Source organism: Octopus sinensis, linkage group LG20, assembly GCF_006345805.1.
Source record: "Octopus sinensis linkage group LG20, ASM634580v1, whole genome shotgun sequence".
In the NCBI taxonomy this organism is placed as follows: Eukaryota; Metazoa; Mollusca; class Cephalopoda; order Octopoda; family Octopodidae; genus Octopus; species Octopus sinensis.
The window spans coordinates 29,872,173-29,899,298 of NC_043016.1; the positions used below are offsets into that span (position 1 = coordinate 29,872,173).

Below are 27,126 nucleotides of genomic sequence, written 5' to 3' on the forward strand. Positions count from 1 at the left end.
AAAAGTAACAGTAATTCTAGTTACAAAAAGTTAGTTTAACAAAATCTCAGTATGTTTGTTGGATCATTATATTTCAAACACTTTTGTAATGGTTTACTAACCAATCAATCCTCATCATCATTTAATGTCTGCTTTCCATGCTAGCATGAGTTGGATAGTTAGACAGAAGCTGTCCAGCTGAAGGATTGTTCAGGCTCCATGTCTGTTTCGATATGGTTCCTATAGCTGGATGCCCTTCCTAACACCAACCACTCTACAGAGTGTACAGGTGCTATTTTCATGGCACCAGCACTTATGAACCAGCAAAATTAGGGATGCTCAGCTGAGAGGGGTTGCAAGGGATCATTATTTATATTTCTTCCATTTCAATGGGGTTTAGGCTCTATTTATTGCTATACTAAACTGATATACAATAGGCAGAGACTAGGGGTGTAAGTGGCCAATCTCTTTTGGAGTGCTTTAGTTGGGTTCAGTCTGAAAACTTCTGACAAGCTTTGAAACCAGGCTCTAAACAAGGGGATATTGAAACTGGTGCACTAACAGCCTTCTACACTTCCCTAGATGCCAAAGACTACTGGTAAACCTATTAGATATTCCTCTCTCATTGTCTCCAATATCCAGGGACACCAATCCAATCTGAACCCTATGTGTCCCCTCTGATTTCAATGCCCACAACTCTTATTGGCTCTCACACTCATTCCATACAAATGTTACTGAGACAGAGGAGCTGCTATAAGCAGTTGTTCAACTGGATAGAAATTAAAGCAAAACTTCACACAAGAAATTCTACCTACTTAAAAAAGAAAAGGAAAGAAAAGGTCACACCAGATAATGATAAGGGATACTAAAAAAAACAAAAAAAAACAAAAAAACAAGACAGTTATGGCTGGAGCACACTTATATATATAGTTCTGTTTGATCAGTACTGACTTGAGAGCTAAACAATAACACCATGTGATTCTGAAAGAGAGCTGGTAAATATATATCAAATGTATATCAACTTTCCTCACCCAACAATATCAGGAATTACAGAGACATTATAATCAAGTCATCAATGAGAGTATATAATTACAAAGGGAAGCAGATGGAAAACTAACTGAAAAACTGGTAATTTATTATTTATTAAAACTACTGAAGATCTTAATACAAATTTCTTATATTTTTTATCTTTGCTATTATTCTATGGCAATGAAGAAGGTTGTGAAAAAATATCTAGTAGAAAGGGGTAAAAAATCATTAAAATCAGAGGCAACAGGTCCAAGTTTTCTAAATATCCAACCACAATGGGTGCATATCATTCCTTAAATCAGCCACTGAGGGAGATGTTTGTAAATGCAAAGTAGATACTTTGAAAACTGTCTACTAATAAATATATGCATATATTTATTGAAAACTGTCTACTAATAGCTCTGATCATTTATTTAATCCATAGATGTTTTGGAATAATATGAATTTTTCTCATTTAGCTCTTAACATACTGTACAACATGAATCCACCCAAATATATGTAACTTTCAGTTTTATATCACCTGAAACTACCTGAATCAAACCACTCTTGTTTATACTGTCCTAAAGGCAGATATGAACTCTCAAATTTAAGGGAGAAAACTTTAATCCCTTCCTCTATAATTTATTTACATTCTGTAATATGCAATATCAACATCAATGTGTATGTTGCTAAATTTTTGCAATTTATTTTCAGGATTTTTTAATCAAAACTTTTATGCAAATTAGGTTATGTTGTTTGTAAAGCTTCACTGTAAATTTCAAACTGAGAAAGATGCAAAAAGGTCTGGAAAAAATGATTTTTTTTCTTTTTTGTTTCTGATGTATGTCCAAGCCTGCGAATAATTACATTTACTTTATCACAAACATCTTTCTTTGCATCATCTTTTTTGAGTGTATTTAATTATATCATTTTTTAGCACAAATGACTAATTTGTATAAACAAATACATTTTAAGGTATTTTCAACTCAATCATTACAGGACTGAGCTTCTGATTTAGAAAATTGACAAGCGGATGATAAGAATTCAGCAAATTTAAGAAACATCAATCTGAATAAAACCTGCCGTGGACATATGGAGTGGTGTGATGAACTGAGTATGAATGCATCGATATATTAAGAATAATTGAATTTCAAAGAAACATTTGGACACTCCAATATAATTTCTGAGTAAACTGTTAGTCTTGAGAAAATATATTTGAGTGTCTGGAAGCCAATTACCATTAAAAGAAACTAATGCTTGAGGATGTGCAATAAAAACTAAAAGAAAAAGCTATATTATTGTTGATGAGAAAGATGTTTTAAATTACAATGCTTAACTGAGCTTGCAAAATTTTTATCACAAAAAAATAGCTTACCTTAATTGAATTTTTATCAAAATTCTTATTTCAAAAATTCATTGAAAATAGAAAAGATTAAATTTAAGAAGTCTCCAATACATTTAAACTGAAGGCTGTATTATATTGTAAGATAATTGTTGTTGCTTATGATGATGATAATGATGGTGTGTGTGTGTGGTGGGGAGTAAGACTATTGTAATTTATGCATTGTAATTTCTGTGTAAATCCACTTTTAGGAAAATTATAAAAATAAGAAACATTAATGATCACAGCCACATCTGAAGGAAACAAAGATGTTTGTTAAAAAATATCAGGGATTAAATCTCATGAAACAGTGGGAGTAGCAGAGAGGGAAAATTGGATGTGACTCAGTGGTTGGTGTTAAGAAGGGCATCCAGCCATAAAAACCATGCCTGGGGTAGTTTTTCTACCTGGTAGGCTCCTGTCAAACTGTCCAACCCATTCCAGTATGGGAGGCAGACGTTAAACAATGATGATATATACATATATATTTATATAATCATCATAATTTTAATGTCCTTTTCCATGCTTTGTCAGACAAAGTTTATTGAGGTAGATTTTTACCTGTTTCCATACAAAGTAATATTTCCCCATGGCAAGACATGTCCTCAACATTCTGCATGCATACACACACACACACACACAAGAAGGACTGTTTCAATTCCTGTCAATGAAATCCACTCACAAGTTTTGGTCCAGGGCATTAATGGAAGACACTTGCCCAAAGTGCCACACAGTGGGACTGAACTCAGAAGTAATCATCTTATCATACAGGTATATCTGTATTTATGTATGTATGTAATTGAGTATATATGTATGCATGCATGTATGTGTGTGTGTGTGTGTGTGTGTATGTCTACATGTTTTTATTTATACCAAGTTATGTATAAAAACAATTTAACATTAAACTGTGTATTAAACTTTTATAAGGAAAAGGTTGGCAGTCATTTGAAAGTCAGTGTCAACCTTTTCCTTGTAAAAGTTTGATAAATAAATACACACGCGTGCGTGCGAGAAAGAGAGAATTGAGAAATATATTTTGTAAATTTATCTTCAACATGTATAAAAGAGATGATAAACAATGAGAAATAGGTGATAAGAAACCATGCCTGATTATTTATATTTTAAAGTTGTTTTTTTTTTGTTTTTTTTAATACTGATTTTGTTTCAGGCAACACCAATACATGTTCTTATATACATGTCATTTGTTCTTTTGATAGAAATACACAATTCATGTGTGTGCTTAACATGCACAGCAACTTTGTCAATACATGTGTGAAAATAAGATAACTCCTATTTAAATAGAGTTGGTCACATTGTAGTTAATCCAATCTCATCCTTTAAATCCATCAGTATTGATGGCTTAATAAACATAATGTTCTTTAGTACTTTGATAAATCTAAGAGCATTAAACATAAGAACCACTGCATTCTCAACTTCCTTTTCGTCATGCTTATTTATACTATCCATAAATTGCTACCTTTGGCCTATTATAATGATGTGACTAAGAGATTAAAAGCAACGCCAATGTTGGCTCAGCCAGGTCCAGCCAGCATTACTGATGGTCAATTGTTGCTAGTGCTGATGTCCTCAATGACCAGCACTGTCCATTTGAAACACTGTTATATTTCAAAGTGAAATTGACTATTTTATTTTGCTAAATAACAATCAAAACACTCTTTTTTATTTTAATGAGTTATTCTGGAGAAGTGGGGCAGAGGTTATAATCTAGGCCCCACTATAGATATCTAGTTGAGTTTATTAAGATAGCAATATTTAATGGGACTGGTTACTAATAATGTTATTTTCGAATTGTTGCAGGTTAAGAACTGGAGAGAAAAACTGAGACAGTGAGAGGAGGCGAGGCAAAGTGTTTAGAGAGGAATTTGGGAAGTAAAATTTAATAGAGGTTACAAAGGAGGAGATGTGGGTGAAATAAATGGGTAGAACAGAAATTGCACCAGAACAGAGGATTAATAGTTGTTTCAGTAGAGGTAACAGAAACAGTGCAGACATATTTCCAAAGTAGAGAAAATGGTTGGAGGTTTTTGATGAATGAAAGCTTAAAAATCAGGTAAAAATGGCCTTTCTTTACACATACAATAATATAGTTTAATGTGCATACATATGTATTAGATGTACTGTCTCAGTGTTCTAAGATAGGATTTACTAGAGGAAAAAGAGTGTTGACGACAAAGGCAATAATAATGATAATAACCATTATGGTTTCTCTTAGACACAAAATGTAAGGAACAAAACTTTAGCCTACTGAATTGTGATAATGATGATCATCATCATCGCTGCCACCACTTAACACTTAACTTTCATAATGGCATGGACTGGACAGTTTAACAAGGTCTGAAGAAATGGAAGACTGTGTCATGCACTAGTGTCTCCTACTCCGGCATAATTTCTGGGGATGGATTCCCTTCTTAACACAAAACCCTTTATAGAGTGTACTGAGTGCCTTTTTTTTTTTTGTGGTATCATTTTATTAGCATTTTTTATTTCATCAAAGACCTTTGATTTAAAATGACAATAATGAAAAATTTCCCAGTGGTGCATCAGCATGGCCGCAGCTATTAGCTGAAGCTGCAGGAAAAAAAATTAACATTCCCTAAAAATACTGCCTCAAAAATAGCACCCATGAAGACTGGGTATAAAACTGTAAGAAATGATTTTATTGATAGCACCCATCTAGACTGCTGTAAAAGTGCAAGAAATCTGAAAATATCTCAGCAGTCCTAATGTTAATAGTATAACCAAACTTTTTACGGTTGCCAAACTCTGAGAAAATACATGAAAACTAGTTAACCAAGACAAATATAGTAAATTTAGAATGTCAGGAAGTAGCTGACCATTTTGCCTCATACCCTCCAGTCTTGGCTAATTCTGAATAAATTTTGTAAATTTAGAATGCCAGAAAATAACTGACCATATTATATCAAGCCCTCCGGGTTGCAGCCAAGTCTATGTTTAGACATATGATTGGGATGTGGTTATAATCAATGAATGATACTATTAAATAAGACAAATTGTACAGGTATTTGCTAAAACAGCAATATTTTCAACAACTGAGTAGGAAATTAATGTAAGCCAACTATGTTATCATTAGAATATGAGAGAAGATGTTTCTTTTACTTGTGGCAATAATTAAACTTGAAGAAGACTGAGAAATTGTTGGATGTATAAAGACCTAAAGACAGAAGTGAATGGCTGAGACAGATGAGTGATATCTATATAATGTCAGAATCATTAGAAGTGGCGGAACAAAGAAAAATCAAAAGTAGAACGGAGAATTGATTTACCCATGGGATGTGGGGTAGGGGATGATAGAGATGTTTAAAAACAATTTTATAAAAATCATTTGCTGATGCCAGCCCTAAATTTTTAAAATTCTCTGTATTTTAAAAGTCAACAAGTCCTTAATATGACATCATTATTGATTTAATTATCTTGTTTTTGCACCAAAAAAGAAAAAGAAAAAAAAAACAACAAATATCCTTAGAATAACATATCTGGTCCTAGCTTGACTAATAGCCAATGGCTATATTACATCAACAATTCACATCCATTTTGCATGCAAACATTTTCAAAGTAAAACAGGAAAATCTGATGTCCTCCTTTCCGTATGCAAATATTTTGCACCTGGTCATCATCGTTACAGTAGAAATTAAATATCAGTTGCTGTATTGTTCCTGTAGCATCTTCTATTATAGCCTCAGGTTGACTAAAGCCTTGGGAATATATTTAGTAGACAGAAACTGAAGGAAGCTTGCCGTGTGTGTGTGTATAAGAGAGAGAGTCTCCTTGTCTTGACATTGCATGATGATTACCAATGTCATAAAAGCAGTGTAATTCATTTCTAATGTTCTACGAGAACATGTCTGGCCATGTGGAAATTTTACCTTGCTTGGAAACAAGTAAGGGTTGGTGAACAGGAAGGGTACCTGGCTCATTAAACTCAATACAACCCATGCAAGCATGGAAAAAGTGGAAGTTAAAATGACTAAGGACCTATATAGGCAATTATTTACATTACATTTGACGGATATTTGTCCTCATCTTGTTTGTTGTTAACACAATATTTCGGCTGACATACCCTCCAGCCTCCATCAGGTGTCTTGGGGAAATTTCAAACCTGGGTTCTCATTCCTGAGGTAATATAGAACTGTACTGGGCAATTATTGCCATTTAGTCACATTATCATCATCATCATCATTTAACATCTGTTGTCCATGCTGGCATGGGTTGGATGATTTGACCAGGGTTGGTAAGCTGAGGGATTGCACCAGATTCTAGTTTGAGTCTGGTGCAGCTCCTTCATTATTTTCAAAAAGTCTCTTGAGTAAATATATTTGTCTTTACACCCCTCTTTACTCTTTTTTTTAGGGGAGTGGTTATTTATATATATATAGCCTCAGGTCAGCCGTGATTGAGCAGACCTTATGATTCAAGCTATTACAACTGTGATCATCCCAATACTTTGCATATCAAATACAGTGTTATCCAACATGCCCTTCTTTTTCTAATATAGAAAAATGTGACTTGGAGATTTGGCTGATATTTTTGGCAGGTGTGTAGCCACATAGAGATTCTCTCATTTGCTTTCACACATATTGGTGGTTTGATGAGCCATGTACACCAAATTGCACAGCATGATACAGTGTTTTCTACTAACATTAAAGACCCTTCTCCTGCCTACTTTCAGATGTTAGCGAACACTCAAGATGAGTGTAACGAGTGAGCATTGCTTCACAGCCATCTTCACTAGCTAGCAATATCTTTTTGATAATGGGTTCACAGATTGGAATACATTCTTTTATTCATTCTAGTCTTTGAGTTGTAAGCTATGCTTGGCACCACCTTCAAAGATTTTAACCCTTTAGTGTTCAAATTAATATGTCAGAAGTAATCCTTATTCATTTATATTTTAAAAAATTAATCTGGTATTATCTTGTAGCTTCAAGATTTGAAAGATGTAACTGTTTATTTTTAGAATTACATTGCAGGGTAGGTGTGAGATACTGGTTCTGGCCAGCTTGAGCATAAAATGAATAGAATATTTGGGCCAGATATAACTGGTTTAAACACTAAAGGGTTAATGAATCATATTGATCCTGGCACTTGTTTCAGTTTGCAACTTATTTTATCTGTCTTTATTTGTCAAAAGGCTAAGTTACTTTTTGACATAAAGGAGCACAAATTAGTACACCAGTACATATACACACACACAATGAGCTTCTACAGAGTTTCCAATTTACCAAATTCCACTCACACAGCATTGGTCAGCCTGAGGCTACAGTAAAAGTCACTTGCCAAAATGTGATACACAGTAGAATTAAATGTGGAACACCGATGTAGTTGCGAAGTAAACTCTTAACCACAAACCTATGTCTGAACCTCCATCTCAAAAGATTTTTATTCTTCCTTACAATATTTTACTCTCACAACTATATTGAATATAGTTAGTGTAGGGATGTTTGTGTTGTTAAGAACTTCACTACACAATGAGGCAATGCTGAGTCTCATTTCATTGCATGGCACCTTAAGTAAGACTCTTCTATCATGGTCTCACATCAGTCAAAATCTTCTTTGTGAAAATCTGATACAGAAACTGCTATAGAAGTCTGTTGATTGAACTGATATATAGATATTGACTGACTTATATAGATGGTCAAATAGACATGGTATCAGACTGACAGGTCAGATGCATATCCTGTCATATAATTATATTGTTAGCTGTAATACTTAGCTGTCAAACTGGCTCAGTACTTCACCTACCAGTAAATAGATACCAAATGCAATCACTGCTGAAAGGGAAACTAAAATCCAGAGGAAGACAATGATAAACCATTTCTAATACATCTGGAAAGCCTTGTGGACATGGATACCCACAAGAGATCTCCAGGTGTCAGAATTGATTTGATGGATTCCTCTAGCTGCTGAACATGAACATATCACATATATATATGAAAGGACAAGTTTTTTTTTTAAGGTTTTTTTTTGGGGGGGGGGTCTCAAGAGTGCACATGTGGGAATATGTGCTTACTTTAGTAAAAGTAAGGCAGAGAGAGTCAATGAATGTGTGTGAGTTTGTATGCACACAAGCCACACAACACACACATACATACTTGCTTGCATGCACACGAAACACAGACATTTCTACAAGGTTTATAAATAAACGGATGAGGTCCATAGAGCCAATTAAATGAGTTTTAACTTAGATTGCAAATATTAACCGACTTTCTAACAAACAGCAGTCAATCAATCATTAAGTTTAATCAACCAATTCCACAATCTTCTATCTTTTATTTACTGGGGCAACACCTTGGAGAATTTTTAGTTGAATGAAAAAAGTTTTAAAATAGAATAGAAACAATCTAAATAGCAACAACAACAACAACAACAACAAAAATGTAAAATACCTGATTCCAAAATTTGAATAGCTTTGGCTTTGGCTAATTCAAGAGCTGTCACCCATTTCTGACGTTCTACTTCAGAGCTAGCTCTTAGGTGAAAGCTTTGAGTACCTCCATTTGTAATAACAAAGGTGCATGAGTCTTCAGTATGAATAAAGGCATTGGCCAAGTTTATTGTACCCCGACATGTGTGGGCCATTTCGGCCTGAGTCCTGCAAGAATAAAATAAGAAGACACTATGAGTTAAGTGGAAAAAATAATGCAACACAAAAATATGAATTAATAATTCAGGACAGTATGTTCTGTGGTTTCCAAGTTTGATGGAATATAATGTGAAAAAAAACAAAAATCCCTTACTTGTTAAACATGTAAAGAGTAAGAGCATCTAGTCATATAAATACTGTTTCAAATAAATATCTCTCCAACTCATGCCAGCATGCAAAAACAGATGTGATGTAAAAACCAAAAAAATGAATCTATTTTAAAAATACAGCCATTTTTGCTTTAACCTTTTAGCATTTAAACCAGCCTAATCCGGCCAAAGTATTCTACCTGCTTTATGCATAAAGTGGCCAGATTTGGCTTATCACACCAACTCGATAATGTCATTCTAAAAATTAACAATTACCTCATCAAAATCTCAAAGCTACAAGATAATGAATAATTAATTCAAAATAATAGCATTACTTTTGACAGAAAAAAAATTTGAATGCTAAAAGTTTAAAGTACTGAAATTGTCCACAACTTGGTGTTGCAAGAAGTTTGCATGTGATTGGTGGAAATATTATTTCAGAGAGTTTGTTTCTTTATAAGAAAAGTTATATTTTCGTCCCCATCAACCTACACATGGGAAAGAGAGAAATTTGCAGTCGACAGACAGTGGAAATGCCAGCAGGTAGTGAGTTCTAGACAGAGGTACTTCTGGAGGGAAGAGACTGTGTTGACACCTGAACTGTTCCATTTTAACTATCACATTGCACCAACATAGCTACTAACCTACATCAGTTTTAGCCCCCTATAGTTAGCTCCCTTGAACACATTCTTTGTAACACTACCTGATGCAACTAAACTAGGAGCTATGCTGCAGAAATGCATATATAAAAGAACTTATCTTATTACACTTCACATTTGTCTAAATTATTATGAGTAACTTTTTTTTTCCAGAAATACAGATAATATTAACTGTTGCTGCGAAAAAAATAAAAATAAAAACTTTAGTATTGACTAAGAATTTCTAATTAAATGGTAGATTAAGCAAAATCCATCAGATCTCAATTCTTAAATTTTCTCATTCAGTAGCAATGTTGATAATATTATATTACATTATATTACTATTTATTCTTAGCACTTTTCCATCATTCTTCAGAATGCTGCATTCCAAACAATTACCTTTCCCTGAGAACTTTCTTTAACTGTAGTTAGGCCTTGTAAAGTGAAAAACAGTGTTTGTCTTGGTTTAGTTATTTATTTATTTATTTTACATGAAAATTATAAAAATGTTTGTAAGTGAAATGTATCAATAGTGGCTAACAGACCATTACAGATAGTACTGTAAAAATATCAGGCAATAACTGAAGTATTTGAAAAGAAAGATATCATCCTGAATTGCAATAGCACACTAATCACCCACCCACCCATCTACCTACCTACTAACCTATCTACCTACCTACTTACCTACCTACCTCTTGTGTGGTGCTAAGGGAAGTAACTCAAATAGAAACGAAGAGAGACCAAGGAGAAGCAGGAGAAATTAGCATTCACAAAGATGTAGAGCAAAAAACTAGAGAAAAAAAAAAAGAGCTGACAATGGTAAATGGTAGTGATGGTGATGATGTTTATATGTTGCTTGTTGTTGATAGTCATAGGTAGTGGTGGAGGTGGTGGTGATGGCTCAATGGCCACAGATATTTACAATAAAGTGCATTAAATAATTTGGTACTTGTTTGTAAATTTCGGTCCACAAAAATGAAGAAATAAATTGCTCAATGTTATCTATTTACTACTTACAACCACCACCATCACCTTCATTAACTAACACCCAGCCAGCATATCACCACAACAAACTATTATAGTTCCTAATCTATGTATGTATAATATGTGCGTGTTTATGCATGTGCATGTGACCTACGCATGCATCTGTGCACGACTGTACATCTGCATCAATTCATCAGCCTCTCTATTTTGTTCCTTTTTTTTCCCCTCCTATCTTTCACTGTTACTGCTTCAACAAACTCTCCTCACAACTTTCTCTTCAAACTCTTCCTCTATCTTACCTGCCCTGCCGTTTGTCATTTCTCTCTACTAATCACAATAAAAGACAATTACAGTTCTCAGTAGTCACTAGCAAAACCTGTGGTGATATTACTAAACCACCATATCTTAAATCTGCTCAAATCTGAACAAGTACTTCTCTTCAACAGAAAGTACTTCTTTCTGCAAGGCGGCGAGCTGGCAGAAACGTTAGCATGCCGGGTGAAATGCTTAGCGGTATTTCACCTGACTTTATGTTCTGAGTTCAAATTCCGCCAAGGTCGATTTTGCCTTTCATCCTTTCGGGGTCGATAAATTGAGTACCAGTTATGCACTGGGGTCGATATAATCGACTTAATCCCGTTGTCTGTCCTTGTTTGTCTCCTCTATGTTTAGCCTCTGGTAGACAATAAAGAAATAAGAAAGTACTTCTTTACCAGAGTACTTCTCTAACAAAAATTCTTCTATTCTAGGAAACTGAAAAAAATTAAGGTAACTTTTTCTTTATCTGACATAAAATTTTCAAATTTGAATTCATTTTTAAACAGACAAAAAAAAAAAAGAAAAAAAACCTAATATTTTTTTAAATGTCATAGAAACAATAAAAAGTCAAAGTAAATTGAGAACTAAATTTTTAAATAAAATTAAATAAACTGGTTTTTATTTATTACCTAACCCCAGAATGTTATAAGATTTTGTTGAATCAGAAACCATTATTATTATTAATTGTTGGGATTTGAACTCTGTTATTATCATCTGTTGTTGTTGTTGTTATTATTATTATCAAGATGGCAAGCTGACAGAATTGTTAACATGTCAGACAGAATGCTTAGTGGCATTTTTATTTTATTTTATTTATTTATTTATTTATTTTTTTGATGCCTTAAGTTCCGAGTTCAAATTACACAAAGGTCAATTTTGCTTTTATCCTTCTAGCTTCAATAAAATAAAGTAGCTGTCAAGTACCCCTCCCACCAAAATTGCTAGCTTTATACCAAAGTTTCAAACAATTATCATCACCATCATCAGCAGTAGTATTTTCAATAATTTAACAGAGTATATTAATTGATCTAATAAATTTTCTTACTCAATTCCTCTCACTCATCATAATGAATTCTCAATCAAATTTCAAATAATAAATTATGAATATGATTAATTAAATCTGCAAACATATTTCTTTGATTTTTGTCATTGTTGAGATAATGTTTGCAAAATATGATTAAAAAAAAAAACAAATCTACAAAAACTAAGTTAAAACAATATAAAATATTAATGACAGGACTATAATTGTTAGTAGCTCATTAATTACAATGCTTTATGAAGGGTTTGTTTCTTTAGCAAGAGAATTCTAGTTTCCAAACTGAAAAGATCATCAAACCATTTGTATAAAACAACATATGAAAGCAGAATATTCCAGAAATCACTGAAGTATGATTATGAGGAACACAATAAAACAAGACATTATTTAGTATGAGTTCTTGAACCCATGAATGTAAAAAATAAATAAATAAATATAAGCTCACTGGATCCTATCAAACCATCCATCCATCCCATGCCAGTATAGAAAACTGACATTAAATAATGGTGATGGTGATGATGATGATGATGATGATGATGATGATGAAAGTGTAAAACTTATTATTAAAAGTGGCTAAACACTTCAAAGCTCATTATAAACAAATTCAAAAAAGATGAAATATCAAGAATGAAAATATTGTAACTTTTTAATTTAATTACAGACTAGATATATTTTTTCCCTTCATCAGATTTTAAGATAATTTATATCAAAAGTACACAAAAATTTCATGATAATCCTGCTTTGAGACTAAAATAAAGAAATAATGTTTTCTTATAAAAGTTTTGTATTTAAAAACAACAAAAAAAAAGATGAATAAAATTAAATGAATACTTGACTGATGTTCATTTACTAATTAGTCATTGTCACATTAACCCTTTAGCTTTTAAACCGGTGATACCCGACTCAAATAGTCTTCCTATTTTATGTTAAAACTGGCGAGATCTGGCCTCTCACACCTACCTTACAATGTCATTCTAAGAATAAACAAACAATCACATCATCGAAATCTCAAAGCTGTGAGATAATGCATGATTAATTCAAAATAATGTGAATAAATAAGCTTTACATTTGAAAAGACAGTTGCCATGGTAAAATTTATCAATTAAATTATTTAAAAACAACAACATAAAAACTAAATTTACATTTGATGGATATTTGTCCTTTGTTGTTAACACGTTTCGGCTGATATACCCTCCAGCCTTCATCAGGTTTCTTGGGGAAATTTTGAACCTGGGTTCTCATTCCTATGGTATTTTTCAATGTTGTTGTTATTATTATTATTATTATTATTATTCAGGTCACTGCCTTGAATCGAACTCGGAATCTAGGGGTTACTATTGCCCGTGCTCTTAACCAAGATGAAGACAAATATCCGTCAAATGTAAATAATGTAAATAATTCCTTGAGGAGTGGGAGGGTTGATCTTGGAATGGTGAGTATCACAGATGTGATATCATTTCAAAGAAAGCTTTGTCAAAATGTTTTACGGCACTTAAGCTACCACAGTGAAACCACATCACATGGAAAAAATAAAAAATAAAGAGATGTTATAACAATGATCAATAAAAAGGGATTTCTGTTTGCTGCTGTTGTTGCTCAGTCTCAGTCAATTCTGAGGAAGCAAGCATTCTAAACATGACCATCTCTTTTATTGTATCAAAAACTATATTATCTAATGTGCTCTCTCCTTTTGTCTAGTCTAAGATGGTAGTTTGCAGTTTGAGTTAATTGGCTGCTATTTTTAGCAGATTAAATGATCATATGCACAATGCTATGTTTGTGTGTAGTCTATAGAATCTTAAACTGAGACAAAGCCTCTGATTGAATGGAACAAAAGGCATTCTTATTGTTGTAACATGAAAATGTAAAGAGAAAAATCATTAAAATGGCGAGGTAGTGAGCTGTCAGAATCGTTAGCAAGCTAGGAAAAATGCTTAGTGGCATTTCATCCATCCTTAGGTTCTGAGTTCAAATTCTGACGAGGCTGACTTTACCTTTTGGTGGTGATGGCGGGGGTGTCAGAGAAATAAGCACCAGTTGAGCACTGGGGTTGATGTAATCGGCTAGCCCTATCCCCCTTACTCCCACAAAATGTGAGGCCTTGTGCCTACAGTGGAAACAAAATGATGAGCTGAAGTGGATGGACATAACATAACATAAAATAAAATTAGCTGTATACAGTAAATAAGTAAATAAATAAATAATAGATATAAATGAAATGATGAATGAAACTGAACAAGTTTGATAAATGCGATTTTACTGTATTTTCATCTCTTGTATCCATCAGAAATAATTATTGAATTCAAGGTAACAAGAATGAAATATCAGTTCTGAATAAAGATATAACAACTGCTAATTGTTTAGAGTCAACAGATCTGTCTTTTATTCAAACACTTTAAGTAGGACTACATAATCTAATGTGTCTGTTCAATTTTTTTAAACAGAGTATGCTTTGAGGGAAATTTAGGTGCTGTTTCTAGCAGGTAGAGTGACTGAACAGATGCTGTTTCATTGGCTTGTAGCTGTTGTTGATGTTAAGTGTTTAGGAACAACCTGTTTAGCCAGTACCTTGACTATGATGAGACTCTCTCAATAAAGGTGTTTGAATTGGGGTAAGTCAAATTTGTATACTATCCAATGGCAATATGTTTTGGTTCTAAATCTTAAGAGACAGAAAGACCGTATTTAAAGAACAGATCATGAAACCTACTGAAGTTATGTCATTGCTGACAATAGTCAAGGTTCAAGTGTCATTGTATACAGAAATAATGTGAGGCAGGAGGAAAAAAAAAACATATTGATAATAATAAGAGAACATGGATTGTAATACTGTAAACCAGAAGGATAAATCCTATTCTTTAATATATAGTTTCACAAATAGCAGTTATGTTTGTCTTTATCTTCTATCTTAAACTCTAATCCAAAGATATTTGCCAAGTATCAACTTGAACCTACATTTGCTAAGAATTTTGCACTAAGACAAGCACTTGGATCACAAGGACAAATATAGAAACAGCACCTAAATTTCCCTCAAAGCATACTCTGTTTAAAAAAATTGAACAGACACATTAGATTATGTAGTCCTACTTAAAGTGTTTGAATAAAAGACAGATCTGTTGACTCTAAACAATTAGCAGTTGTTATATCTTTATTCAGAACTGATATTTCATTCTTGTTACCTTGAATTCAATTATGGAAAAAAGGGGGTTAATAAGATGTTAAAAGTAAGAAGGATAAATCAGAATAAAATTCTATCCACTGGGATAAAAAAGATAAGCAGCTTAAACATATTAAATGTGATAATTTAAAGTATTTTAACAAAAAATTTTTACTTTAAATATTATAATAATCTTTTGTCCTAGACATTTTTGTAAGGCTTTGGACACATATTTAAACAATATAGTATAGATAAATGTAAAAAATAGATGTATGTACATGTGAGAAAGATATATATATATGTGTGTGAGTGAAATAAATAAATACATAGGTGAATTATATCTATCTGTCTGTCTGCCTGCCTGTCTCTCTGTCTATCTATCTATCGATCTATCTATCTATCAATCCACCTATATACACACATGTGTGTGAAAATAAGATATATGTATATGTATGTGAAAGATAGATATGTAGAAAAGACATGTGAGGAGAGAGAGAGAGAGAGAGAGAGAGAGAGAGAGAGAGAGAGTATTTCTTTATTCACCATAAGGTTGAGAAAAAGAGGGGACAATACGGGGACAGACAAAACAAATGTTGGGGTCAGGGTATCGAATGAGAAACGTATGAAGAGATTGAAAGAAAGCTCCTTTGCAAATAAAATGTATTTATATTTATAGACAAAGAAGCATGCTTGAATGTGCACATTTGCAAACTAATTCAAATAAGCACGCACACTTATGCACGTGTGTGTGTGTGTGTGTAAGCATGTGCATACAATATCTGCCATCTAGTATTCCACAGATACTCCTCTACATTCCCTCATATAAAACCATCGCATCATAAACACAGCGTCACACATCTTACACCTTATATAATCTAATGAACAACAGCATATCCAGCACCACATATATATATATATATATATATATATATATATATATGTCCTCCACATACCTTACCATGCTTCAACATACAGCTAACACATACTTCATACGGTCGTCTGCATAACCATACACCAACTTATACATTCGTGTGTGTGTGTGGACAGTGTAAGATAGTTTAATGTAAAGGGTCATATGTAACCCTTTATGTTTACTACCATATATCATCATCATCATATATCCAAACACAGTCATCTATATACAGTACCATACACCACGACACATCTTAACACACCTTCTATATACACTGCCATACATCATGACACACCTTATACAAAGTATAACGTTCTCAACATTGACTCCCAAAACACACACTTTCATACATTACATGCCCACATTTCACTACCATGCACTATCAAATGTCTTCTATTTGTACAAAGAGGAAATAACTGAAAACGATACACCTCTCCTTCTTTATCTCTGAACACAATGCTATCAAAACACGGACTACAGAACTTTCTACAACTTCCAGCACATCACATACTCTTACTCTTTTCTCTTTTACTTATTTCAGTCATTTGACTGTGGCCATGCTGGAGCACCGCCTTTAATCGAGCAACTCGACCCCAGGACTTATTCTTTTGTAAGCCCAGTACTTATTCTATCGGTCTCTTTTGCCGAACCGCTAAGTAACGGGGACATAAACACACCAGCATCAGTTGTCAAGCAATGCTAGGGGGACAAACACATACACACACACATATATATATACATATATACGACGGGCTTCTTTCAGTTTCGGTCTACCAAATCCACTCACAAGACATGCTCAGTCAAGTAGGGAAATTACCACATGGTTGCTTGAAATAGCATCCAAATCAATCTCAAAAAGGGGGGATGGACATATAGGATAATGTATCAATGTAGTCCTAGATATGTAATGTCCAAGATGACAGGATGTTCATATCTACAACACATTTAACCCTTCAACATTCAGACTATTCACTCAAATATAAAGTTTATTTATTCATATTGTTTTGAATTAATTCTGTATTATCTTGTAGCTTTGATATTTCAATGATGTCATAGTTTATTTTTACTCTGACATTGTAAGGTGTGTGTATGTGTGAGAGAGAGAAGTTAGATCTGGTCAGTTTGAACATAAAATAGATACAATATTTTGGCTGAATATGACTGGTTTAATTGCTAATGGGTTAATCATGTCTGACCATAGCACTAATTACTTCAATACATCTGATACACCTAAATTACTTAAGAATCAGCTGCTCTTATTGGTTTTTCTCATTTTTTAAAAATAATGATTACATTTCAGGACTCTTTAGCGTAACTGATTTCTCAACGCGCACACACACATATACATAAATACAAACATGCATGTGCATGCACACACACAAACACAATTACATGTCAACAACAAGACCAAGGTAAAGTGCCTTGGGAAAGGGAGCATTCTCTATACAAAAAACGGAGTAGGATTTCACATAGGTAATATATTGATTTGAAAAAAAATCTTCAATTATCTGACATCATCTAAACAATACACAGAAATTTCTTTTAGACATGTTTAAAATCTTTAATAAAAAAAAAGATAAAAGGAAAGGTGCCAACTTCAAAACTAGCACATCACTAAACCGTTTAGACAATACAGACAATGGGAGTAGATCTGGTCTAGTCTTTAAAACAAAATGGTGAAAATAATAGACACATTTTCAATCTAATTAGATCTCTTTAGTGAACATATGTTCTATCCAGTCAGAAAGATTAAAAGGCGAGGGTGGGACATTCTTAATTAATTAATTTTACCCTTTGTTATTATATATATAATATATATCTATTTACAGATTTACAGATTTGATAAATTCCTCTATTTTACATAATATCGAGGTCTCTTTCTTTCTTTTGTTATCTTACCATTTTTATCAATATATATATATATGTAAAAGACAGAGGGTGTTAGAATACCTACAATGCTAGAAATAAGAGCTAAAGTGCTCTGCTACAGCAGTCAATGCACATAATTGTATACATACATACTGACAGCGACAGAAAACAGCTGAAAGTGGCTGTTATGACATCCCTATAACATTGATGGTTTTGGCTTAAAGACTGCTGACAATGTTGTCTAGAAACTGGTGAGTTGTGCTGACCTTGTTGATAGTACAAGGACTGCCATTTTTGGCTGTTTATAGTCGCTGTCAGTGTGTATATGTGTATATAATTATGTATGTTGACTGCAACATCAGAGCACTTTAAGCTCTTATTTCTAGCATTGTAGCTATTTTAACAGCCTCAGTCATATTTAATGACAATTATAGTTTTCCTTTTTCTGATACATTGCTAAACAGCTGTCTAAGTGCTGCTGGACTGGCTCCTGTGCAGGTGGCACGTAAAAAGCACCATTTGAGCGTGGCCGTTGCCAGTACCACCAAACTGGCCCTAGTGCTGGTGACACGTAAAAGCACCCACTACACTCACGGAGTGGTTGGCGTTAGGAAGGGCATCCAGCTGCAGAAACTCTGCCAAATCAGACTGGAGTCTGATTCACCAGACCTCAGTCAAATCGTCCAACCCATGCTAAACGGATGTTAAATGATGATGATATATGTATGTATGTATGGAGAATATAGTGAAATTGATTATGGATATCAACAATATGGCTGAAGAAAAATATCTCTGGGAAGTATTCCTCATATTAGATACATTTCACATATTTGAGAAGGCAATAATCCATCAACTGAAATAATGCAATATTAGAAAACAAGAACTTTTAGAGACGTTAAAGTCTAAGAAAAGAAAGAAAAAAAAAAACAGCAACAGGGTAACTAAAGATCAGTTGATTAAAACTTTTGTACAATTCAGATAATGATGCAGACTGGGTTTCAAAGCCATATATACACAACCATGCCCGTTCTTACACATACATACTACTTTACACTATCTCAAATCTTCCACCTCATGTGGTTTTACGTCACACAGAGTCCTCTATATTCACTAGCATACACTAGTACATATCGTTCACACACCACATGCATACCTTCACTTCATATAACCTTCAACATCCAATTATTATATACCATACATCTTACACACACTACATACAAATCTCTACATACATTAAAATATACAGACTTCTACATGCATTGCTATATGGTATCACAGGTTACACATACTGCACCCCATTGACTATATACACCGACATACATACACACTTTATATAAGGTGGTACTGGAAAGTTCCTTTGAGTAAAAGAAAATACAGGAGGATCAGTTAATCATGATTTTATTCAACATATTCCTCTTCCAGATTCACAAACTTATTGCAGTGATCCTTCAGTTTTTTGAAGCCCTGTAAAAGAACTGAGGAGGTTGGGTCTCCAACCAAGCCTATCACATTTTCACACTGACAAAAATGTCATGTGTACTTCTATCATCACAGTGATAAATAGATAGGATCAAATATTAAATGTCCTATTAAGACCTTACCAAAAATTTAAGCCAATACGGAATATAAATAAAATAAAATTTAACTTCTAAAAATTAAGCAGCTGAACATGCAATGTATTACAATGTTTTACCACTGGAAGTCATTAAACATTTAAATTTAAACATAAAGAAGCTTGATTGTGGCCTTGTTAAGATTGTAAAACAGAAAACAGTTGTTTTTCTCTAACATAACATGATTATCTTCCAATAGGCTATAATTAGAATACAATAATCTCTGCCTCTACTTCTGACACTTCACTGGTCTATCAACTTCAATAACACATCTATCTACCTATCTATCTATCTATCTATCTATCTATCTATCTATCTATCTATCTATCTATCTATCTATCTATCTATCTATCTGTCTATCTATCTGTCTATTTATCTCTGTCTATCTATGTCTGTCTATCTATGTCTGTCTGTCTGTCTGTCTGTCTGTCTGTCTGTCTGTCTGTCTGTCTGTCTGTCTGTCTGTCTGTCTGTCTGTCTGTCTATCTCTCTGTCTGTCTGTCTGTCTATCTATCTATCTATCAGTCTGTCCCACTGTCTGCCTGTCTATCTATCTACCAACCTACCTACATGTCTACCTACTTATCCTGTACATATATATGTGCATATATACATTTGTGAGAGTTAAGCTGTGTGGCCTAGAAGTTAGGGTGTTATGCTGTTGATTCTAATACTGGTGGTATGTTGTGTTCTTAAGCAAAACACTTCATTTCATATTATTCCAGTCTATTCTACTGTAAGTGGGTAAACCTTGTGACAGATTGGCATCATTTAATATATACATATATATATTAAATAAAATGAGACGAACAAAGCCAAGGCTGTGTGGATTTTTCAGGACATTTATAAAGAGAAAGATAGTCTTACAGTGGTTTCTGGGATATTAGGGATATTCCTTCATCAGAGACATTACCTGCTACCTTGGGTCTTCTGGATACCAATATCTCTCTATATATATATATATTAGATATTTCTTGTGTGTACAGCTAGATATACATCTAGTACCAGTGAGATTAGAGCTAACAATTGCACATGGAACACTACAGAGGGTGCAAATAATGGCAATAGTGAAATATATGTAGGGAAAAAAGAATATAAACTGCAAGCACATTTTTTTGTTAATCTTACCTTAACAGAACAATAAACTGTGTATGTATGTATCTATGTATGTATGCATATATATATATATATATATATATATATATATATATATATATATATATAATATATATATATGTAGATATCTGCTTCCATATTTCCTGAGCGCCTATAATAATAATACTGTAATTGTTCCACTGTTGTTGTTTTTTTGTTTTCCCCGTTTGGATTAAAATTATATATATATATATATATATATGGTGAATATAATAGTAAAGAATAAGGGATTAGGTTAATGAAAGAAAATTTCAATTGTATACATCCAGAGTATCCAGTTATATATAGCAACTCAACTGCTGAATTTCCAGAATCACCCAACCTTAACCAAAATAAGTAATTTAAATAACATAAAATAATTAGCCCCAAATGAGATTAATTAATCATAAATTACATGTACAGATCTGTTCATCATATGCCTTCAAGAGGTATGCATGAAACATGCAACACAGAGAGGCTTTTTTATGTGGTGTATTCTGTGAACATAATGGTCTTTAAGTAAAACCTGGAGAGATGGACAAGAGAAGGCAAAGATCAATGCTATAAACTCTTTGCCAAGAGATATAAATAGCAAGATTAAAATGTGTGTGCTTTATAGAATGTTGACTTCAATATAAACATACATAGATGTACAAAATTTCAATAAAAATTTCATATAGCATATGCCTCAGTGACAATTTTGATACAACCTAATGGACTATTTTCTGAGGAAAAAAAAATACACACATGATATTGAGGTATCAATGAATGCAAACCATTTGTTAAGAAGTGTCTAATCTAATCAGAAATAGTAGGAAAACAATAATTAGTGGGATAGAAAATACTAACTTGATGAACTGATACATGGTTGAAAGAGAAACTAAGAAATTAGAAACAAGAGATTATATATATATATATATATATACATATATATAGACATATATTCATATATATATATATAGACATATATTCATATATATAGACATATATTCATATATATATATATAGACATATATTCATATATATTATATATTATATATATATATATTATATATATATATATTCATATACATATATATATCAAGAATCTTGCAAAACGAATATATAAACATATATATATATTATATATATATATAAACATATATATATAAACATATATACACATAGACACATACATATATATGTACAGAGAGAGAGGGAGAGTTTATATATATACACACACATAAACACACACGAGTGTGTGTGTGTGTAAGTGTATAATGAAAGTACTGTTATTCAATAAGTTGTAACAGTACAAAATCTCAGACCTTTGAATTCCTAAAATATTTGTTAATTTCTTTCTTTCTTTGCAATTATTTTAACATATATATATATATATATATGCCGTAGAAACATTGCCAGATCAGACTGGGCTTGGTGCAGCCTTCTGGCTTCCCAGATCCCAGTTGAACCATCCAACCCATGCTAGCTTGGAAAGCGGATGCTAAACGATGATGATGATGATGATGATATACTGAAATATTTAAAACAACTCAACATTTCTTTTTGTAAATAATTAAATCCTTACGAATTCTTCAACAAAAAAAAAACAAACGACATACTTTGATCCATTGAGAAAGGATTTGTTGCTGGGCTCCTTTTCGCAGGGCGGATCAACATCCTTCCTGGGCAAGTTATGGCCATTTGAAGGAGAATCCAAATGATGAGGTGTCTTTCTCAGCGAAATCCCTCGACGTTCGGCAGCATTCCTTACGATTTGTGACCATTTCTTCTTCGGTTTAAGACAGCTGCTAAAGCTTTCCATCTTACTTGACATCCTTTTAGGCTCCATCCGTTGTATAAAAGCATACCAACGAAAACGTCTCTGATCCACCATGCTTACTGCATCATTGTTTAGACTAGTTTACAGCTACAGAGGACAATAAGGTGCTACTACTGCTGCTGCTGCTGCTGCTGCTGCTGCTATGTTTTTTGCTTTCTTTTTTTTTTTTATTGTCAGGTGCCAAATAAGCCTAAGCTAATCTGCTATAAAATTCATTATCCCAGTTCACCTTGGACCAGCCATCCAAACAATCTAATCAATAACAAAGTATTTTGTAGTTGGCTCAGCTAAATGGATCTTGATCATAAGATTTAAACATTTGTCATGAGTGTGAGTGTGTGTGCGTATGTGGTGTATGTGTGTGTGCTGGGGGGGTGGGGGTGGATATAATTGTTTTCGAATGCTCAAGAAAATAATATTCAGATTCAGCATAAAAATTAATTGAAGCACTTGTTTCTCAAACAAGCAAGTAATAAATAAATAAATAAATATATATATAAATAAATAAATAAATAAGTAAAAAAAGAGAGAAAAATACAAAAGGACTGAAATGATAAATTTGGTAAATTTATCACAGCATGTCAAGATATAGACAGGTCTTACTAACAAGAAAAGTAGCAATTTCTCTATCCAAAGCACTAAATTACAGAAACCAGCGATAATCTTTGTGTGTATTTTTATTGTCAGCTGTTGGAAACATTCAAACAGGTTCTCCAATCTTAGGATAATTTACTGCCACTAGTCTCAGAGACCCTGAAAAGGTGCCACGGGTGGCTACCATTTCTCTCCTAATCAGCATCATCATTATCCTTAAACATCTATTTTCCATGTTGGCATGGCTTGGAGGGTTTGACCAGAGCTGGCAAGTTGGAGAGCTGCACCAGGCTCTAGTCTGATTTAGTATGGTTTCTACAGTTGGTTGCCCTTCCAAATGCCAACCACTTTATAGAATGGGTTGGGTGCTTTTAACATGGCACCATTATTTAAAAAAAAATAATAATAAATAAATAAAGGGATAGTAACAGCTGGAATGTTTGATCATAGGGCTCTTTAATCTGGGGCCAAACAACAACTGTAGTATCAAGAATTGGAACAGAAACCTTGATAATTTACAATATATATCTGCCTACTGATAATAAAGCCATATAATTGCAGTGATTCCTTAATGCAAACCTGTCATTCAAAAATGAATTCAACATAATTTATTCTTTTGTTTCCTACCATTAATATTTGAGTAGAGAAATAAGAGGACTATTAAATTACTAATTAGTTACAATGGAAATTATTCAGAGAAATAGTCAACATAACAATCAGATGGAATGAAAGCTATAAATACAATGAAATATTTGTCTACGGTTGGTCTTCACTTGTTAGGATATACTCTACTTTGTGTTCTTATTTGAAGCTAGTCCTAAGAACAAAATCAGAGAAAATTATCTTGTAATCATTTTTGTTATAAATAGCTTATTTGCAATTTGAAAAACATCATCCATGCCAACAGCAATTCATCTATAGCAAGAGTATTAATTATAGAGTTTGTTATTTCTAATTTAGCAAATCATAGATTTCTCAGACAAAGCTAATGTTGCTTTATTTTGTAATACACATACATACACATGTGCAAATATGAAAATGTGCACACATGCATATGTACTCACACACATGCACACACAGAATAATTTCTAAAGCGTTAGTTTAAATGAGTCTTATTGTTTGTATTTTAGGATAGTCATTCTACCAATAAAACACACACACAAGTTCTAGTTCAGTTCAGTTTATTGACAATTAATTAGTTAATTGACTCTGTGTTAGTAAAGTCCTTTTGTCACACCTTGTGACCTTATTAATGGTGATGTGTCCTTAGTGCATTTCACAACAATTTGTACTCTCCTCATATGTTCCAAGTTTAATTTGATTTGATTTCACAGCAGGAATTTTAGAAAACAAATGCAAAAACAGTAATCTTATTGGTTTGGTCATATGATACAGATGGATGATGACAACTCCATAAAGAAGTGCCAATCTCTAAAAGTGGATGGAAAATATGGAAGACGGAGACCTAGGAAGACATGGGATGAAGTACCTGGTATCTTACTGTATTCAAGAAGACCTCTCCTTCACAGCAGAAGTGTTATTAAGGCTGTATTCCCAAGTGAGGATCATCGGCCTCGATGGGTCCTGTGCCAGTGCCACAACTGGTGCTATGAAAGAGGGCTCATGCAATGTCACATTAAAAGCACCCAGCACACACTATAAAGTGGTTGGCACTAGGAAGGGCATCCAGCTGTAGAAACCAAACCAAATCAGACTGGAACCTGGTGCAGCTCTCCAGCTTGCCACCTCTAGCACTCAGTACACACTATAAAGTGGTTGGCACTAGGAAGGGGCATCCAGCTGTAGAAACCAAGCCAAATCAGATTGGAACCTGGTGCAGTTCTCCAGCTTGCCATCTCTAGCACTCAGCACACACTATAAAGTGGTTGGCACTAGGAAGGGCATTCAGCTGTAGAAACCAAGCCAAATCAGATTGGAACCTTGTGCAGCTCTCCAGCTTACCACCTCTAGCACTCAGCACACACTATAAAGTGGTTGGCACTAGGAAGGGCATCCAGCTGTAGAAACCAAGCCATATGAGACTGGAACCTGGTGCAGCTCTCCAGCTTGCCACCTCTAGCACTCAGTACACACTATAAAGTGGTTGGCACTAGGAAGGGGCATCCAGCTGTAGAAACCAAGCCAAATCAGATTGGAACCTGGTGCAGTTCTCCAGCTTGCCATCTCTAGCACTCAGCACACACTATAAAGTGGTTGGCACTAGGAAGGGGCATCCAGCTGTAGAAACCAAACCAAATCAGACTGGAACCTGGTGCAGTTCTCCAGCTTGCCATCTCTAGCACTCAGCACACACTATAAAGTGGTTGGCACTAGGAAGGGCACCCAGCTGTAGAAACCAAACCAAATCAGACTGGAACCTGGTGCAGTTCTCCAGCTTGCCATCTCTAGCACTCAGCACACACTATAAAGTGGTTGGCACTAGGAAGGGCATTCAGCTGTAGAAACCAAGCCAAATCAGACTGGAACCTGGTGCAGCTCTCCAGCTTGCCACCTCTAGCACTCAGTACACACTATAAAGTGGTTGGCACTAGGAAGGGCATCCAGCCATAGAAACCAAACCAAATCAGACTGGAACTTGGTGCAGCTCTCCAGCTTGTCACCTCTAGCACTCAGTACACACTATAAAGTGGTTGGCACTAGGAAGGGCATCCAGCTGTAGAAACCAAGCCAAATCAGACTGGAACCTTGGGCAGCTCTCCAGCTTACCACCTCTAGCACTCAGTACACACTATAAAGTGGTTGGCACTAGGAAGGGCATCCAGCTGTAGAAACCAAGCCAAATCAGACTGGAACCTTGTGCAGCTCTCAACCTTGCCACCTCTAGCACTCAGCACACACTATAAAGTGGTTGGCACTAGGAAGGGCATCCAGCCATAGAAACCAAACCAAATCAGACAGGAACTTGGTGCAGCTCTCCAGCTTGCCAGCTCCAGTCAAACCATCAAACCCATGCCAGCACAGAAAACAGACGTGAAAGGATGGTGATGATGATGATTATTTAGGATTTGTATATGATAATTAATAAACACCTATCTGAAAACTTAACTTTTAAAATAATAAAACTGAGTTAATTTTGTATATCAGATACTTGTACTTTATTCATATCCACAGAAAAAGTGTATGGAGTTTCATGCCTGATGTACTGAGATATCGTTAATATTTTAATAATAGCAGAAATAATAAAAAATAATTCACAACTTAAACATTCTCCACTCCAATCTCATCAAAACAAAAAAAACATAGTTTTAAAAATATTTCTTTTCTATCATTGTCCATATTCCAGACTGGTATGGATTTCTATAATGATATTTTTTCATATATATATATATATATATATATATATATATATATACTCTTTTCCTTGTTTCAGTCATTTGACTATGGCCATGCTGGATCACTGTCTTTTAGTTGAGCAAATTGACCCCAGGACTTATTCTTTGTAAGCCTAGTACTTATTCTATCGGTCTCTCTTGCTGAACTGCTAAGTTACGGGGATGTAAACACACCAGCATCGGTTCTCAAACAATGTTGGAGGGACAAATACAGACACTCTCATAAATTTCTCAATATTGCAACCCACTAACATCAAACCTACTTCTTGATTCCACTACTAGTATTATATTTTTTTTTGCACAATAAACTAGCTCTATTGACAATTTGTGTTTTGTACAGCAACCTCAGTTTTGTACTCTCTTTGTTGATAATGTACATTGTGATCTGAAGTTATTAGGATAATATCTACCCCCAATAACTCTTATTCCTCCATTAGTTAAATGAACTGTGCAATGTGGGTCAAGAGTCACACACCAACGCATTTTGACAATTTATTCATATTATTTTGTTCATGTAGAAGTACATTATTTTATTTTATTCAATTTTAGAAAAATT

General features: G+C 33.9%; 1 protein-coding gene across 6 annotated transcripts in view; it reads right to left on the bottom strand.

The window, feature by feature from the left end:
- The window catches only part of LOC115222696 (oxysterol-binding protein 1), a 221,710-nt gene that overhangs the window by 91,040 nt on the left and 103,544 nt on the right, over positions 1-27,126 (bottom strand). For 4 of the 6 annotated variants that reach the window (XM_036511611.1, XM_029793018.2, XM_029793021.2 and 1 more), the window contains one exon: positions 8,794-8,999. In XM_036511611.1, the coding sequence (XP_036367504.1) occupies positions 8,794-8,999 (206 nt within the window). Of the gene's footprint in view, positions 1-8,793; positions 9,000-22,402; positions 22,633-27,126 lie in introns of those variants that run through there. The other 2 variants (XM_036511610.1, XM_036511609.1) reach the window with 1 other exon arrangement.